General features: G+C 29.1%; 1 protein-coding gene across 1 annotated transcript; it reads left to right on the top strand.

The window, feature by feature from the left end:
* The first annotated feature begins 2331 nt into the window (after nt 1-2331).
* On the top strand, nt 2332-5740 carry LOC110646912 (uncharacterized protein At3g27210). Its single transcript, XM_021800530.2, has 3 exons — nt 2332-2777; nt 4481-4561; nt 4879-5740. Exons 1-3 carry the CDS (start codon nt 2618-2620, stop codon nt 5349-5351), a joined length of 714 nt encoding a protein of 237 aa, XP_021656222.2. The 5' UTR covers nt 2332-2617; the 3' UTR covers nt 5352-5740.
* Nucleotides 5741-12289: the final 6549 nt, after the last annotated feature.

Genomic DNA, 12289 nt, shown 5'->3' with positions numbered 1-12289 from the left:
TTAACTAATTAATTCTATTAAAATATGGGGATTAAATATTAATTTACCTAATGGGTTTTATTAGTGAATCTATAATCTCAGAAAGCCATCAGCAGGAAGTAATGAAGAAGGCTCATGCCATTGCTAGGCAGACACATCAAAGCAAATTCTATTCTTGCTAGCTGGCCAAAGGCAACAAGTATACAATTTTAAAACTTTATTTTCTTTAACAAATTAAGAATCTTATACTGATATTTTATTTTCCAAAGTAGATTTAGAAAAAAAAAAGTATGAGATTCAAAGTTATATGGAATGGATTCAAAGCAATCATTCCCTTTACAATTAGTATGAATTTTTTTTTCTATTTTTTAATATTTATGGCCAAAAATATTTTGAGATTAATTTTTATATATAAAAATTAATTTTTTTAGATATGTATTTTTCATATCAACCTAACTCATTTATGTGAATAATTTTAAAGTGCTTATTATTATTATTATTATTATTATTATTATTATTATTATTATTGACTACAATAGAAGTTAGAATTTAAGATCTTATAATATTAAAGACGATTATAATATTATTAAATTAAAATTTATTATAATAAAATTAAAAATTTTTCTTATTTACATTTGTCCATTATGAATATTATATTTTTATGTCTTAAATAATAATAAATCAGATTTAAATAAAAATTTTTCCAAAATTAAACTTGTTAAATTTGTCTACTATAAAGTAGGTGATAGACTTTGCACAATTTCCGCATTAATTATCTTATTTTCTCAATATACAATGTGCTCATTAATTTCTTGGTCAATCTTGTTAGGCTGGATTGCCGCCACCCTCTCACAACTTATATGGTAATTTATTTATTTATTTATTTATTTCGGCTCAATGGAAGGAATTTTTTTTTTTTAAATATTTACTAAGATCAAGAAACTTTATTTTTTTATAAAGACGCTCTCTTTGTTAGTGGAGTTACTATATATATATTTTTATAAAAAAAATAATTTTGTTATAATATAATGATTTTATTGATTAATTTTACATATTATATTAATTAAAACCACTTTTTAGTAGTCAAATATATATCATCCAAATTTTTGAAAATTCAAAAATGAAAAGAAAAATATAATTTTTTAACCCTATGATTCACACATCCTATTATAATCAACCAATTTCCTGAATTAAAAAATTATTTAAAAAATAAAAAAAATCCAAACTCTAAAACTCTAATTAATTTTTAATTGAATTTTGCTTGAAGTTTGAAATCAATTTAATAAAGTTAAATTTATTAGCGGTAAAATAGACATATGTTGCAGTGTTGATGCAGACAATGAGATATGATGAGACAATGATTTAAAAAATGATTACTGAGGTGTGAGTGAAAATGCATGGCATTTTTAAATTGATTGCAGAGGTCAAGTTCATGTTCATAGGAACCTTTCAATTTTGCTGAGTTCTTGAAGATGACCAGGGAAAATAATAATAATAATAAAAAAAAAGAAAACAAACAGCATGCCTAAGAGGAAAATGAAAGGAAACTATGGGACACTGGCTACGCCCTGAATTAAAGTATATTATAATGAAATTTATTTATTAAATATATAAATTTTATATATTTATATTTTAAATTTATAATAAATTAATTTATAATAAATTAAAAAAATTTAAATAATTAAAAAATTAGATAATACCTAATTAAATGAACACAAATTAGCCACCAATCAATCAAAATGACTGAGCTAGCTAACACACTTTAAGTAAGAAAAATTATAAAATATAATACGATAATTTTATTATAAGAATTTATTATAATAGATCAAAATTTATTTATTATATATATAATAATTACATAAGATATAAATACCGTTGTCCAAAATTATTTTGATTTTAAAATAAATTAAATAAAAAATACTTGTCGTTATTTTATATTTTTGAATTAAAATTTATTTATTAATGGAGAAATTAAATTTTAATTAAGTGATTATTTAATAAACGGAATAAAAAAATTTAATAATTTAAAAAAAATTGACAATAATAATTTTTTAAAATGTGGATATGATGTAATGGATAATAACAAATTATGGAGACTGCAGAATAATTCACTCTAAAAATAATAGATTAAATGGAAACAAAACGCGAATAACAACACTGAGCACATGGAAAAGGAGCCCCAACGAGCCAAACAGTGCATAAAAAGCCAGCCTTTTTTATCTCTGTTCCCACTTTGGCGCTATCCCACTTCCAACAAAAAATTTCACTGAGCCAAGGCTCTTCTCCAGGTAGCAAATCTGTTGGAACCATCAAGAATTTGTAGTGTATATCCATACATACGCTTGCTGGCCTACTCCTATAACTTCCCTTTCAAGGCCAATCTCTCTCTCTCTCTCTCTCTCTATCTCTTAGATTTTCTTTCTTTTTTCTTTTTCCTTTTCTTTAATTTAAGCAATTTTCTAGTTTCCACTCCTTTACAACAACGCCAAGAAAAAAAAAAAAAAAAAACGCTTCTTCTTTCTCTCTCTGAAGTAAAAGCCGTTTCTGTTTAACTTTCTCTTCATCAATATCTGTGATGGTCAGACTGGTGGTCTTGGCTGTGGCTGTGGTGGTGGTTCTTTAGACGCAGAAGGAAAAGATGGGTTCTTGCGTTTCTGTCCACAAGAGCGCCCCAGAGTCGGCCATGAAACTAGGAGTATCGTTTGGGTCCAAAACGGACAATCTTGTAATTCCAGAATCACCCATCAAGGATAAACACGTCAATGTTGACCCTCCAATCAAGACTTTTGCGGACTGTGGTATGGTCTTAATCTTTGATTGCTTGAATGGAAGAATTTTTTTTTTTTTTGCTTTCTAATCTTATGATAATAGTATTAAGTCGTTGGCTCAGTTTTTTTTTTCAGTCTTGTGCGATCTGAAATGGGTGGTTGGGTGTGTCGGAGTTGCTTTAGATGTATGGCCATATGCTTGAAGATACCAATAAAAATATTATAATATTAAATAGTCTTGTTGAAATTATTTTGTTAGGTAAATATTTAGAACTGTTTTTGTGGTTTTTATATGGTTTTAAGCCTAATCAATGGATTGTAGGTATGCTGTTGTTACGGTTGAAGATTTGCCTGATATGGCTGTGACGGAGATGCATTGACCTTGTTGTTTTGTTTTGATTCCGGTGGTTTGCTTGTCTTTTTTTTTTTTTTTAATTAAAAAAAAAAGTGTCATCTTCTATATCTTTTACTCAATTTCAGGGAATTTCAACTTCGTTCTAGTTTGCTGTTGATTGATTTTTGTTAGTGATTCTTTTTATGTCAAGTTGATTGATTTTATTTTCCAAGTTATACGAAGGATTAGCAGATAAAAGAAATGAAGGGGGATATGGATAGTAGATGAGGTTGCTCATACTCTTAGTTGCAGGATACTATGGTCGATTTTTATTTTCTTTTAATTTCTATGACTGGAATCATTACAGTAGATGAACCTTCCCGGGAAGCCGGAGTCCTGGAATGCCCTTTTCTTAATTTCCTTTGATATGAATTTTCTCAAGTGTCTATGCATTACAGCTTTCCTTGGATGCTATGGTATGAAAAATATCATAGCAAAATTGAGATTTTTTTTTTAAAGAATTTCCTTTGATATGAATTTCTTAATGAAGTGTCTATGCTATTGTTCTGCAAGATTAATAATGCAATTTTTTCTGTTAGAAAGCCACATTATTGGTGATATTTTTGGAAATGAACAATATGTAAAATAAAAATTTTCTTATAGGAAGCATGCTATGAGAATTTTGTTTTCCCCAAACTGGTTATGGCAAGAGGTTAGGCCGTTAGGCAGAGTGGTGTGTCTTTGCTTGAATCTTGCAACATTTGTTGTGCATACAAGTTATTATCAACAACCTACTTTCCATAATTAATATGGAGACTGATTTATGATATTGTCCTGGCTCTTCAAAAGTATGAAACTGTGTGGGACCATTAGTTATTACCTCATTGATGATCATGTGTCGTGTGGCAAATGTTAACCATTCTTGAAGATGTCTAGAAGAGATGGTCCACAATCTGGAAAGATTGATGTTGTTTTCATTTGTTAGCTTGTTATCTATGTAAGTTTTAATTTATTGAAATCACAAGTAAGATCTTTGGGAATTCTGAGAGGGAACTAAACAAGAATCAGGAAAGATAAAGATGTAAGTTGGGTGATTACTGAAGGTGTTTGTGATGGTCTTCCCAGCCAACTGGGTGTCTGACAATGACATTGAAAGGTGCTTCACATGAGTTCTTTTTTTTTTTTTTTTTCCATCTTCTGTGAAATTCTGACAAATGGATAAGAAATGAATGTCTATTTTGTCATATTTAACTTTATCAAATTAAAGAAATGACATATCTTGCAAACTAAGATACATAATCAAGAAGGATTAAATTTTCTGTGGTTTTAAATTCTGTTTCAGCTACTCTTTGTGCTTACATAAAACTTGAAGTTGATATATATTTTGCTTTCTTTGCAGGAAGCAAAGATGAGACCTTTTTTGATTCCCAACCTTGGTTAGAATCAGATTGTGAAGATGATTTCTTCAGTGTCAATGGTGGTAAGAAAATGTTCAAATTGTTTGAGCTTCTTTGTCTTCCAAATCCCTTATGGCGTTTGTGTATCTTGTGGAAACATTGCTGCTTTATAATGGACTTTGAACTATATCTTCTAAACTAAATAACTAGTCAGATGCTATCTGATATAGACTCTGGAATTTGGCCAATCATGTTCTCCTATTAACTAGTCAGTTCGCCATGTTCTTCCATTATCCACATATTAAAAGATTAACAATCATGTTTTTGGTATAGTCTATGTTAATGGAATGCAGAAGTGTTAGCTTATCTTAATTCTGTGATTTTGTTCCTCATTATGCAGAATTTACTCCATCCTGTGGCAGTACCCCAGTTCATCATAACTTTTTCATGGGGACCCCCAAAATCAACAAAACCACCTTGGAAGACAGACCTCCTGGTTCCATACCTGAACCATCCCCAACAGGGAAGAAGAAGAGACTATCTGAACTATTCAAAGAGAGTCTGAGAGAAGAACCAGAAGCTGATGACCTGCATAACTCTGGCAAGCAGAATACTGCCAATGGGAAGATAGAAGTCAAGCCAACCATTCTTGATGTTCTTCCCAAATCTGCTTCTGGCACACCTTATATCTCTGGACCTAACAGTGTCTGTGGTAGTGAAAGGACTGCTAATGGAGATGCCTTAATTGAGAGAGACAAATCCATTAAATCTGCACAATGTTGCCTTCCAAGCTTGATTTCTCGATGTAGTGCCGGTGAGAGGAAGAAGAAGATGAGTCCAGCTCCGGCTATTGCTGTAAATGATAAAGCCTAATTTTTGCTATCTTTAATGCAATATAAATGGAAAATGCTAGGATTTCAATCCCCCTGAGGTCATAAGATATATGCATCCAACCTCACTACAATCGGATTGTGCAAGTACAATGGAACTTTTCTTATGTGGATTAAGGGCATATGTAAAGCTACAATGGTAGAGATGTATAATGTCAAACTCCAGGAATTTTCTTTGTATCTCAAGGTGAAGTTACCTCCTGAAGTTCCTAGATATTGTTTAGCTCTAGAGGGAAATTGATTTCCGAAGATATTTTCTGCAATAAGAGAAGATCATAAATTGCCCTTGTAATGATACCTAAGTTATGGAGGAAAATGTACTAAATTTGCATTCTCCTTTTTTTGTTAAACGTAATTAAGGATTTTTTTTTTTATAACCCCTTTTCTTATTTCTACCATACTGGCATTGGATGATATGAAGCAACTTTATTTCAGTAGGTTTATATAATTAACCCTCTGAATTGAGGGTCCGCTTTGTATGTTAAAATTGCTATAATATGAACCAGAGACCATATGTCCGAAGTACTGAAACTTCACTTTCCCTGCAATGTAAGACAACCTATGTGCATCAGAGCCTTGTTAGAGCTTGCAATGTTGGAAAGGCCCTGTGCACTAGCATCAAGGTACATGTGTGTGTGTCAGTTCATCCACCATTTCTTACAATGTAGTTCTGGTAAGGACTGAAGTAATATGCTGTGGAAACTATGATACTCTACTCGGTCCTCTGTGCTCATGACCTGCACTTTTGCTTGTTGCATTTCATTGCATTCAAGCCCTCAAGACTAAATGCTGGATATATCTCAAGGCTAACGGACAAGAGAAGGAAAAATAAATGTATATTGAATTGGCATTGGTCTCTTGAATTGCTAATTTTATTGAATTGCTGCATTTTATTTGTTAAAAATGCCTAATTTTATTTTTTATTACAGTTGTTCTTGAGTTATTTTTGCAATTTCATTTTGCGAGAGAGGAAGCAGTAATATTGATTAACGGAATTGAATCGAAACTTTTATGTTTAATTTGATATTATTTTTTAATTTAATTTAATTTAATTGTTATAATTATAAATTTTGATTTTACTCATGATATGTTTTTTCCATGCTAGAAATAGGCAACACGACTTTTTTCATATGGTAAAATTAAAAATAGTAAGTGATGTAAAATAATTAAGTAATTTATTTAAAATTAAAAAATTATATTAATTTGTAAAATCCTAATTTCCTAAAACCCTTATTACATTAAAACTCCTTCCTACATCTATTAGTGAAGTTTATATATATATTGTCACGACTCAACCTATAGGTCGGATCGGCACTAGGAACTAGACCGGCATAAAGCCCCCGAGACCCGTAGTAAGCCTTACTGTTCTCAAATCTGTAATCGTGGCCCAAAAACTTAGGCCTAATATATAAATAAAATAAAATAAAATAAAATATTTTTATTCGGGTCAACACAATCCGATAACCATAAAAACTGAAGTCATGGGAGCCCCGCTCAACCCTGATACTATCACTTACAAATTGTTTAAATACCATATAAATTTTTATTTATTAATCTCAAGAATTTAAATTAACACGATTTCTAACAAGGTCCATATTATTACTAACACATGCGGAGTTTTAGATTTTAAACTAAAAAAAATATATATAATTAAATAACCGACGTTAAACCTGCAAGAAAGAAATCAAGTTGCTCTGTAAAAGAACTCCTCCTATAGCCTGAAAAATGCAAGGGAGTGATCGTTCGACTTAAAGAGTAAAATACTAATTTTAAGTACAATTTCTATAGCTATCTAAAGCTAATGCACCCTGTGGAATGAAATGCAATATCATCATAATTTTCATATCATAACAGCAAAAAGGTAATTTGGAGCACTCACACACCCAACACTGTTAAGCAGTACATATATGGGAGCTGATACCCTATACAGCCCTCTTAATCCAACCTCTGCCAACGAGTGTCTCTCGAGCCGAACTTTCGCTTAATAAACCAAATGCGGGGTCCCAGCGAGTGTCTCTCAAGCCGTGTCTATCCCAACTTATCAATAAAGGACCGGGTCCCAACGAGTGTCTCTCAAGCCGTGTCTACCCATCCTGTCCATATCCAATACCATATTACACGCACGCACACTGCTCCAAATTAACACAAACAATATCCATGGCACTTCATCAATTATGAATGCAATATAAAACTTGCCTAGTGTTTAACTACATAGATAAATATTTTTAAGTGATATATGGGCATGCTTGAACATATAATAATATCGAAATTATAATTAAAATTAATATTTTACTCACAGTACACTAGAGACAATTGTAGAGGTTGGGTGAATAAAGATAGTTGACCCTGATTACCTACATAATTTTATTGTGAATTTATTCGTGCTAATTTAAATAAAAATAAATTTTAAAGAGGCAAACACATCCTAATTTGTGCCGAAAATTCGACAGTCTCCTCTATACCTAGGACCTACCCAACCTATAAAAGGCTTCAAAATACACTTCTATATCTGCCAATCACACAATCACAAGTCAATCACAACACAAGGCCCCTCTTGGGCCCACCCAAACAGTTAACAACCACAATTTGAAAAATTACAATTTAGCCCCTATAACTAGCCTTTCTGTAAAAACTACCCAAACGAGCTCTAAAAATTCTAAAATTTTGCCCTGCAGTCCTTAATAATATTATAAGACTATTGCAAAAGGAATTAAAATTTTCTGATCATCCACGAATATTTTATGAATTTTATTCTAAATTGGTATTAGCTGAAAATGAGCAACTTGGAGTTCAGGTTTACCTATGCCAATTATGACACTTGGAATACATCCAGAATGTCTGAAAATGCTAGGATTGACTATAATATTGACCACATTCTGAGATGGGCTATCGGACAGCCAGATCTGGCTGAAAATGCGGTCCCGACGCCAGTGAGCTATCCTCGATCCAATTGCACCTAAATTAAGTCCAAATTGTGTTAATAATTATCATAAAATTATTTTTAAATTTTGAGAATCGGAAAAGTACGAAAATCTCACTAAGCAATCTGGACCGTTCGATTATCGCCTTTTTAAAACGATGTCTGATCGGAGCGGGACTGGTCCTATCTCAAAGATTTCACGGTCCTGAGTCTATCAGTGGTCTCGGATTTTTGATCCAACGGTCGGATTGCCGAGAAAATGGCCGGAAAGCCGCTGCCTAATTTTTCTCTCTCCTCTTTCTCTCTCTTCGAAACTCGCCGAAAACCTCCATGGAACGGAGCACCGCAGGTTGGGATGGGACGCTCGTGGTCCAAGGAGTCGAGTGCCACCCTCCACTGGCCGGAACGCCACCGAGAACCACCGGAATCACGCCTGAAAGGACGCAGCTGCCGCGCTCGTTGGGGCCTCCTCTCACCGCCGTTCGCTGTCCAGGGGCTTGCTGGTACCGCTGGGGACCACTAGAAGCTCGCAGGACCTTTGCCGACCGTCGCTCGCCACTGGGTCGGCCAGAGACGCAGTGAACAGAGAGGGAGAGGGAGAGGGAGAGGGAGAGAGACGGGAGGAAGAGAGAGAGAGACGGGAGGGAGGGGCTATTGCTGCGTTTTATATATATATATTTTTTAATTACATAGCTAGTCCCTCGACTTCTTAGAGGTTTACAATTAGGTCCAAAATTATTTTATTATGTTAAAGTTTAATAAAACTCTAGTGATGATAAAAATAAATATAATATAGGAAAATTTAATTATTTTATTCTCATTTAATAAATTAACTTTAATTAAATTATTTATTATTAATTTGTTTATTATTATTATTATCTTCCTTTATTTTAAAACCAATTCAAATAAATCCTATAATATTAATAACATAATATTTCCTTTTCATTTTATTTATAATTTAAAAATTTTGTGTTGTTACATATATTATGGAGTTTTATCCTTTGCTTTTCAATAATGATATTAAATTCAATTCGGTTAATTTTTAAATATCGAATTAATTGATAGAAAAATATTATAATGAAAATAATGTATGTATATATGTTAGGATTGTACACGATTTTCGGGGATTCAAACCAAACTAAACTAGAACCAAGGAAGAATCATTAGTGTAGGAACTAATAATAATCAAACCAAATTTATTTTACTATTTTAGTTTGGTTTTAATTTTTATCAAGAACCGAATCAAAAATTAGACAAAAATCGAACAGAACTGAAGAATTGACTTATACATATGTTTTTTTATTTTTTGTTTTTTAGATATATTATATAATTTCAATAAAATTATATATATTATATACAATTAAGAATGTTTTATATATATAACTTAATTTGCCTTTAATTATAAGTATATACATGTAGCTTAATATTAACTTTTATTATTTTTAATAATAAATACATTAAATCACTTTATAGTCATTAGTTATATAATTAAATCACCTTTTAATTGTGTGGTATATTTTTTAATTAAAAATTATATAATTAAAAAATATGTATAAGACAGTAGAATATATATAAGGAAAAATAAATATATATTGAATTGGCATTGGTCTCTTGAATTGCTAATTTTATTGAATTGCTGCATTTTATTTGTTAAAAATGCCTAATTTTATTTTTGATTACGGTTGTTCTTGAGTTATTTTTGCAATTTCATTTTTCGAGAGAGGAAGCAGTAATATTGATTAGCGGAATTATATCGAATCGAAACTTTTGTATTTAATTTGATATTATTTTTTAATTTAATTTAATTTAATTATTATAATTATAAATTTTGATTTTACTCATGATATGTTTTTTCCAAGCTAGAAATAGGCACCACGACTTTTTTCATATGGTAAAATTAAAAATAGTAAGTGATGTAAAATAATTAAGTAATTTATTTAAAATTTAAAAATTATATTAATTTTTAAAATCCTAATTTCCTAAAACCCTTATTAAATTAAAACTCCTTCCTACATCTATTAGGGAAGTTTATATATATATATATATATATATATATATATATATATATATTATAGAGTTTTATCCTTTGATTTTCAATAATGATATTAAATTCAATTTGGTTAATTTTTAAATACTGAATTAATTGATAGAAAAATATTATAATGAAAATAATGCATGTATATATGTTAGGATTGCACACAGTTTTCGGGTTTCAAATCGAACTGAACTAGAACAAAGAAAGAATTATTACTGTATGAACCGATAATAACCAAACCAAATTTATTTTACTATTTTAGCTTAGTTTTGGTTCTTTAACAATAACCGAATCGAAAATTAGACAAAAAAGGAACTAAACTAAAGAATTGACTTATATATATGTTTTAATATTTTTTAGGTATATTATATAATTTCAATAAAATTATATATATAATATACAATTAAGAATGTTTTATATATATTACTTAATTTGCCTTTAATTATAAGTGTATACATGTAACTTAATGTTAACTTTTATTATTTTTAATAATAAATACATTAAATCATTTTATATTCATTAATTATATGATTAAATCACATTTGAATCATGTAGTACATTTTCTAATTAAAAATTATATAATTGAAAAATATGTATAAGATAATAGAATATGCTTATTAACATATATGTTATTAAGTAACTTAATTTATGGATATGTTATTTTATGGGATTGAATTACTGCCCGCTTAAAATGTCAGCAGTGTGATCTGAATAAAATATTTTATGAGGTTTGTAGTGGTAATAGAGAGTATGGGCCTAACTAGTATTTAAGAGTGAATGTCTATAATTGAATTCAGTAAATTTAAAATATATTAACTATCTTATTTTTAATTTTAAAATATTTTAATTATAATCTATTAAATTTTTATAAACATCTATTATATTAAAATTAAATTTATTTTTAATACTTATGTGAATCAAAATTTAAATTAGTAAAAATTTTATATTGTTCAACAAAGTTTTAACTTTAAAAAGTTAAATAAAAAATTTCTCACAAGCCCAAAGCTACTTAGTTTTGTGCTTTTTACTTATGTTATTTTAACCTAGCCTATATTATGCTTGTTCATTTATTGCTGTTTTATAATTTAAATGGAAATATTATATGATTTATTATAGATTTTTGGTATTATATTATATTTTTGTGTGAGAATTATTAATTTAGTTTTAGTATTTTTCTTGAATAAGTTATTATATTTACGTTACTTTATTGATATTTTATTTTGATAATAGTATTATTATTTTAATATTAGTGCTATAATTTGTATTTATAGTTTAATGTTAGAAATGTATTTTTTTCCCCTTTTCAAAGAAATGCAATAACATTACAATTTTGTGTGTAGGAATTAAAAACTGAATCGAATTGGAACTGAAATCAAAACTAAAACTAGAACTAAACCATAATTGAAAGCACTTAGAGCCGAATTGAAATCTAATATCTGTTTTTATTCTAAAAAATAAAAGAATCAAATTTAATTCTGATTTCAGTTCTTACAAAAATTTGAATCGAAATGGAAATCACACACTCTTAATATATATATCATCCCGGAAATAAAAATTAATATATGGGAAAAGGAATACAAGTAAAAAATATGTATTATGCATATACATTAATGAATAAACATCATAACAATATCTGTATTTAAATATGGTCTTTGATCAATATTTATTTATTTAATGTATAATAAAAAATAAAAAAAAATAGTTAACATAGTTATATATTTCTACTTTATCTAAATAATAGTGGTTTGAGATTACACATAAAAATTTTAATTACTCATTTCACAATACCTAAATTTTTTATGATCAAAATAATATGTAAAATAGTTATAAATATATTCACCAATATAATATTATTTATATATGAAAAATAAAATAAAATAAATTATTAATAATGTAAACCTATGCAATGTGTAAGTTTAATTCAATTGAGTTATTTGGGTAGGATTTCCCCTTCGCTTTATAGCAT

The sequence above is a fragment of the Hevea brasiliensis genome, chromosome 15 (assembly GCF_030052815.1).
Source record: "Hevea brasiliensis isolate MT/VB/25A 57/8 chromosome 15, ASM3005281v1, whole genome shotgun sequence".
Taxonomy (NCBI): Eukaryota; Viridiplantae; Streptophyta; class Magnoliopsida; order Malpighiales; family Euphorbiaceae; genus Hevea; species Hevea brasiliensis.
This window is presented reverse-complemented; position numbering and strand designations above follow the sequence as displayed.

Bases quoted from the DNA above. Each gene is read 5' to 3' on its own strand.
- LOC110646912 (XM_021800530.2), top strand. From the start codon at position 2,618: ATGGGTTCTTGCGTTTCTGTCCACAAGAGCGCCCCAGAGTCGGCCATG. The intron at 2,778-4,480 runs GTATGGTCTTAA...CTTTCTTTGCAG, and splicing joins CAAGACTTTTGCGGACTGTG to GAAGCAAAGATGAGACCTTT. The intron at 4,562-4,878 runs GTAAGAAAATGT...CTCATTATGCAG, and splicing joins TTTCTTCAGTGTCAATGGTG to AATTTACTCCATCCTGTGGC.